This window comes from Mastomys coucha, unplaced genomic scaffold (genome assembly GCF_008632895.1).
Source record: "Mastomys coucha isolate ucsf_1 unplaced genomic scaffold, UCSF_Mcou_1 pScaffold8, whole genome shotgun sequence".
NCBI classification, from domain to species: domain Eukaryota; kingdom Metazoa; phylum Chordata; class Mammalia; order Rodentia; family Muridae; genus Mastomys; species Mastomys coucha.
The window spans coordinates 67,375,258-67,382,128 of record NW_022196914.1 but is presented as its reverse complement, the minus strand read 5'-3'; the positions used below and the strand labels follow the sequence as shown (position 1 = coordinate 67,382,128).

At 45.1% G+C, this 6,871-nt stretch overlaps 1 protein-coding gene across 4 annotated transcripts in view; it reads left to right on the top strand.

Annotated features, from left to right (window-relative positions):
• Positions 1 to 1,273: 1,273 nt before the first annotated feature.
• The window catches only part of Kif2a (kinesin family member 2A), a 62,336-nt gene continuing 56,738 nt past the window's right edge, over positions 1,274 to 6,871 (top strand). For all 4 annotated transcript variants that reach the window (XM_031360451.1, XM_031360452.1, XM_031360453.1 and 1 more), the window contains exon 1: positions 1,274 to 1,519. In XM_031360451.1, the coding sequence (XP_031216311.1) occupies positions 1,456 to 1,519 (64 nt within the window). In that variant the 5' untranslated portion in view covers positions 1,274 to 1,455. The remainder of the gene's footprint in view (positions 1,520 to 6,871) is intronic.

Below are 6,871 nucleotides of genomic sequence, written 5' to 3'. Positions count from 1 at the left end.
ATGACCAGGCAGGGCTGGAGAGATGGCTCAGTGGTTGAGAGTACTGACTGCTCTTCCAGAGGAGCCAGGTTCAATTCCCAACACCCACATGGCAGCTCACAACCATCTGTAACTCCTGTTCCAAGGAATCTGACACCCTCATACAGATATACATATATACAGTCAACATACCAATGTACATAAGATAAAAATAAATTATAAAAAGGAATTAGGAAGTTAAAAAAAAATGACGAGCTAAAGTAGACCATGAAAACCATTATGGGTTACTAGACCATGTCAAATCCCAAAACTGCCAATAAGTCTCATGTTTATAGCTCTTTGTATGGTCTTGTAAAGTTTCCGATGGTCTCTTGTCCACTTGGCCCTCTGCTTGGCAGGGGTAGGTAGGTATTGGATTGGCTCTCTCCATGTTGCTGATGTTGTCAGCCCTGTCAGATGACTGCGGAAGAGGCTCATTATTCAATGTTCAAGTCTCTGCTCTGATTTTTGAGTCTTAGCTGCTGGAGTTGGAGACTAGGGCAAGTAAGTCTTGAGCTCTACAGGAGCAATAAGGATAGTAGGGCAGGCCCGCTGGATCTTAAGTGCAAGTTAGAGGGCTACACAGGGGGCTTCGCTTTGAATTGCAAGGAGCTGGGAAGTCAAAGGCAAGGGAAGGTCTTCGTTCCTACTTGGGGTGGAGGGACACCCTTTCTTCCCTCCATGATTGATGGGAAGCCTGACAGGTATGCCCTGGCCTTAGGGAAGGTTTCTTAAGGACCGGCTGCCATGAAGTGGCAAGTGATCCGACAGACACAAGCAATACGCTGAACTAGTCCTTTAATCGGCCGGTCCCCTCAGTCGGGCGCCCCGAAAGCCTCGGGCACCGCTCGGCCCCTCAACCAATTCCTGCGGTAGCGTGACCGCGGAGCGGGAGCTTTGGAAGGGCGTCGCGAGTCGTTTCCCGCGCCACGTAGACCGCGTGCGGAATCAAACCCGGCGCGGGCTCGTACCGGGCCGGTCTGCGCGCGCGCTCCCGCTCCCGCTCCCGTTCCCGCGGACGATTCGGACCCGCCCGCCGCCAAAAGGCCGCAGAGGAGCTGGGCGGGGCCGCCTGCAGCCCGAGCGCGCGGGCGCCGGGCAGGAAGACGCGGGCGGCCGAGTGTGCGCAGGCGCGCGGCGCCCCGCCTCCCCAGCCTCGGTCGGGGCGGGCGGCGCGAGCCCTCCCACTCTCCCCCGCGCCGCCTCACGGCTGCGGCCCTCGCTTCACCCCGACGCCCGGCGCGCGCGCCCGCCCTCCCGCCCGCAGGCCCGGGGCTTCAGCCCGCTCGTCCGCCGCCGCTCGCCGCGGCCCCGCTCGCGTCCACGCTGCCTCCCGGACCGGCGCGGCCGCGGGCCACCGCTGCCCCTCCCGCCGCCACCCCGCCCCCTCCCCGCCTGTTTCGCCCGCCCGCCGCCGCCGCTGCTCCGGATGAGGTGATGGCAACGGCCAACTTCGGCAAGATCCAGATCGGGATTTACGTGGAAATCAAGCGCAGCGATGGTGAGCCGCGCCTCTGGCCGCGCCGGGCAGGCCGCCCCTTTGATTGCTCTATGGGTTGTGGGGGCGGGAAGGCGGCGGCCCGGCGCTTTTGTGTGCGGCGTTGTGCGGGTGAGGCGGACGTGGGGTCCGCCCGGGCGCCGCTGCAGTGCGGGGACCGGGCCTCAGGGCGGGGGCCGCTCCCGTATTCGTGGTCCTTCCCCACCCCGAGGGACTTCGTTAGGACCGGCCGTGCCTCGCGCTGCCCCGGCTTTGCCTTTTACCGGTCTCTGCATCGGTGGCGTGGCGAGGGTGGGAGCGTGGAGATCAGCACCGAGAGACCCGACTGGCAGCCAGAGGCGGTTGGGGAGCCTTCCGGTTGTTTTTAACTGCTATCCGGTTGTCAGGCCTCTTTGCCTGTCCTCCCGCAAGCGTGCTGCTTTTCTTTGGCTGGTCCAGGTGCAGAGAAGGCTGCACTCGGCCATGAAAAGGGGTGGGGGAGTAACGGGAAAGAAATACTCGATGCGCTTCTCCAGGTGATGATACTGAAAGGGAAGGAGAGGGTGGAGAGAGGATGGACGCTGTCCACGGGAGATACTACAGAGAGGGTGGGGGTGGGCGACCGGATGTTGATATTTTCACACCCTCGGGAGGTAACTGAGAAAAGTGTAAGGCGAGGTGAAGAGGCATGCTTAATTCATTTTTTAAAAAGACCCGTAGGCTTATGGATGTTGCTGTAGGTTCCTTTGGGGGTGGGTGGGTGGGGATTTTGTCACTTCTAAGTGTAAAGTGAAAATCATCCATATTGTAAATGAAATACTTTGTATAAGGGGATGAATGAAATTATAAATGCTAGTGTTAGGAGTTGTTTCTTGACTGCATCTCACTTGTACCCAATTCCTTTTTCTTAATTGTAGCCTATTCACCATCCTTTACCCCAACTAATAAGAAAGAGCATGGCTATGACACCCACTTCTTGGTTTCTACCAAATTTGACCAAGTCATATCAGTATACATGAGTAGATTGGTTTTCCTGTTATTTATGATGTGTTGGAAGACCTTATATGGTTAATGATTTTTTTCCCTCCCTCTTTGCATCTGAAGTAATTTGGTAACTGGAAGGATTATTTTGTGTATGAGAAAATATATATTATAACTTGTAGAGCTTTAGAAGTTACCAAATGGGAAAGGGATGCTTTCTTTACTTGGAGTTTATCAGTTCTCCGAAGATTACTTTCTTGTAATCATCATTCTGTCTAATGCCATTTTGTTTTTTGGTGAATGTGAGTTGGTTGTATATTAACAAATATAGGACTTACGTGTTAATTTAAAACTTGAAGTATAATAAAATATGTTCTTTACAGGCTTAAAGGTCTTTATGCCAATTACTGAAATCGTTACAAAATCAACTCTATAGTCAAGAGATTTCTGTTTCAGTTTATCTGAGATGCTTTTTTTTTTTTTTTTTTTTTTTTTTATGTACTGGACTTGAAGTAACTTTGGTTCTTTGGTAATTCTAGGATTTAGGCTTATAATGTTCTTTCAGTCTTTAGTTTCAGCCTATAGCAGAAATTGTGATACACAAAAGCTTTAGATTCCAAGTTAGAGTAACTTAGACAACATTTTCAAAAGTGTTTTTCTTTAAGAAGTCGGGTAGGTCTGTACAGTTGTGTTGTCCTGAAGGTTAAGTACTTATGTCATGTAAATACTGACATGATGCAAGAGAGCCAAGGGAGGTAACTTTAAAAAAAACAACATTTAGAATTTCTTAGTTTTGGAGAACTTATGATCTTAGGCTGGCCTTGAACTTGCTTTGTAGCAGAGGACTTTGAACAGCTCCTGCCTCCACCTGAGTGCCAGTTTGTGAGGTCTCCGGGATCAAGCATTCACCAATAGAGCTGCATCCTCAGCCCTGAAAAGCGGGTGACTTACAAAGAAAACAAGTAGAATTGAAAAGTGTTCAATTTCATTTCTATGAGATACCTCCATGTGCTCCCTCTTTTCACTTTAAAGAGGCTGCTTTTGTTTCCCTCCTTCTGTAACAGATCTGTGATTGGATAAAATACTAGTGGTTATTGTAAAAAATAAAATTAAATAAATAAACCCGTGGTTGAATAAACACTGATATCCTGAAAACTCAAGTCCCAGAAGAAGGGCCACTTCAGCCTGCTGTTAGCCAGTGATAGATACCGTGCTGCACGTATGAGCTTTGTCCCTGACTAGCTTTTCCTATCAGTGATAACCATATATTAAAATATTCCAAAGGTCAAATCATAAACCAAAATGGGCCTATTTGTATTTTTGAAGATCCTGCAAAAATGCTAATCCCAATAAGTCCTCACTGATGATTAAAACCAGCTTACCAGTAGGCTTCTGAATTCCTAAGTCATGCTGTATCATTCATGAGACAGCATATTTCCTTAAGCATTGATATTCAGAACTATACTGCTTAATATGTTTTCAAACTATATGACTAAAGTAGACATTCACTGTAGAGCAGTGATTCTTAGCCTGTGGGGATTATATCTATCAGATATTTACATTATGACTCATAACAGTAGCAAGATTACAGTTATGAAGGAGCAATGAAGTAATTTTATGGTTGAGGGTCACCACAGCATGAAGACATATATTAAAGGGTTGCAGCCTTAGGAAGGTTGAGAACTACTGGGATAGAGAAGGCAGTGGAGGCATGTGAAGATGCCCACACTCACTTCAACCACAACCAGGATGTTACAGGGTTTAAATTCTTTTTTTTTTTTTAAATATTTATTCGTTATTATATGAAAGTACACTGTAGCTGTCTTTAGACACACCAGAAGAGAGTGTCAGATCTCATTAGGAATGGTTGTGAACCACCATGTGGTTGCTGGGATTTGAACTCAGAACCTTCAGAAGAGCAGTCAGTGCTCCTACCTGCTGAGCCATCTCACCAGCCCTTTTATTTTAAGGGTTAAAATTCTTAATGGCCTTAGGAATTGCTTCAATACATCTGCATAACCCCCATGCTCATGTGGATAACAGGTGAGTGCATGGCTCATTATTGGATGTTTGATTTCATAGATTGTTTAGGGCTGGTGAAAAGACTCAGCCTGATGATCTGAGTTCAGTCTCCAGCACGTTGATGGTGGGAAGAGAGGACCAACTCAACCCCTTCCAGTTGTTCTTTGATGTCCACACATGCCCATGGCGTGTACATGCACAAATACAAACTCTCTCTCTCTCTCTCTCTCACACACACACACACACACACACACAGAGTTGGGGGGAGGAGTAATTTAACAAAATTTAAAGTTTTTTTAGCCAATCAACTGGAATTTTATATCAGGAAGTGGAACCCCATCTATCTATGCTCATTTTGTACTACCACCTTCCAACCGGGGATTCCCTTCCCCATGGCCTCTCAGGTCAGGATCCTCAGAAATGAGTGAAACGGAGGGATCTAAGGTCAAGTTGGTTTATTGGTTGTTTGGGTTTTGTTTTGTTTCATTTCATTATGCCTTTCCCCCTCATGGTATTCTTAAGTCAGATATGGCAGGAATTTGGCTCTGACTCTAGAGATAGCTGTCAGTCACAGGCAAACTGGTATGAAATTGGAAGGTTTCTTAAAATGGACACCTCCATTTTCTTGCCTATGTCTTACTATTACTTGATTCCAGTCCATTTGGAGTTCATTGACTATAAAAAGTACAGTTATACAGCTACATAACTAAATAGTCTTTATTGAGAAAAATACTAAAGCTGCACAATTAAAATAAAAATTGTCATACCAGTGACTGATTCCTCTTTAGGGGACTGGGCATAGCTGAGAAATGCTGAATATCTGAAAAGTGTAGCTGAGGTGGTGTTCGTCTTTGGCAGTCTCTTAGTTGATGTGTTATCTAATGGGAATTTTGAATTTTTTCAACTAAGAAAATCTTGGAAGATTATTTAATTCTCATTTTGTATAAACTGAGTCACAGGTCAACATGAGTAACCTGTCTAGTAGCTTGTCTGGGGAAGTTAACCTGTTTTGCATAACAGAAACCTGACTGCCCAGAATTACATTGAGAAAGGAATTCTCTGTTCTTTAGATTTATTCAGCTTCCTGCAGCCTGGTCAGTATGTAGAAGATTGTGTCTCGCTCATGGAAAAAGCACCACAGAACATTGTGTAGAGCCACATTGTATGATTAAATAATAGTTACTAGAGTGTCACAAGACTTAAAACTATGGGAGAAAAATATTCCTGTTTCTTAAATAAACTCTGAGAAGAGCATCTGAAAAGTAAAGGAGATGAGGATTTTAACCACCGAGACACCTCTCCAGCCCCCATATAGGGAAAATCATATAGAACCATCCCAATTCAATATGGTAATGATAGTTATCACCCAGAGCCAATACTTCTTTCTTCATTTCTGACCAGTAAAACAATAAAGCAGTTTCTAAAAGTAATGAAGGAAATGCCATTTGAAAGGCATTATAAAATTTGTGGCTGTGGATCTCTGTACATGCCCTGCTCTGCTGGTGAAGAAAGCCTCTCTGAGGACAACTGGATAAGGAACAAATCTATGAGCATAGCAGGATATCTTTAAGAAGGAAGAAGATGTGCCTAATCCTTGAGAGACTTGAGGCCCCAGAGAGAGGGGAAGCCTCTCATGTAGGGATTTTCAAGGGCCGTTAGGAGTGTGCAGCTTGGGGCAGGTAGTCCTACCAAGATTTTTAAATGACCCAATTCTTTACATGCTTTGCCATTTATCCTTACTAGTTCTTACTAGTCCTTTGCTAGTTAGTTCATCCTTACATACCATTTAATGGGCTTCTAATGAACAGTCACACTTCAAATAATAGAAGTGGACAGTATGAGAATACTGTTGTAATTATGCGACTGTTGTGGCAGTAGGACAGAATGGGTGGTTTTGTAGACTGGTCATTTCCTTTTGCAAATGACTAAGGCAGTGATGCTTTGGTGTTGTTTTTATTAGGCATAGTTGTCCGTGTGCTTCTAATCATCTAATTGGGTTCTCACATGGCAAATGAAGAGCAGGGTGGGAAGACAGCAGATGCAACATTTCATGTGTGTAGAATCAGAATTGCTCACGTGGTTCAAAGAGGACATAGCCTGGTCAGATGCTCACTCGTCATTGCTAAGTGTAGCAAATGTCATTGACAATAGGAAGTTTTATACTTTGTGAATATTAATTTTCTTTTTTAAACACAGACTCCAATAACAGAATTCCCTCCACTACCACCAAAGAAGTTTAGACAGTTATCGGTTTATAACATAGTTTAAATTTGCCAAATTGGTGAAATCAGTTTCTAACATTTTGTCGTTTATAAAGGTAAGGAATTAATTAACAAAGGTTTTTCTTTTTTCTTTTTTCTTTTTTTTTTTTTT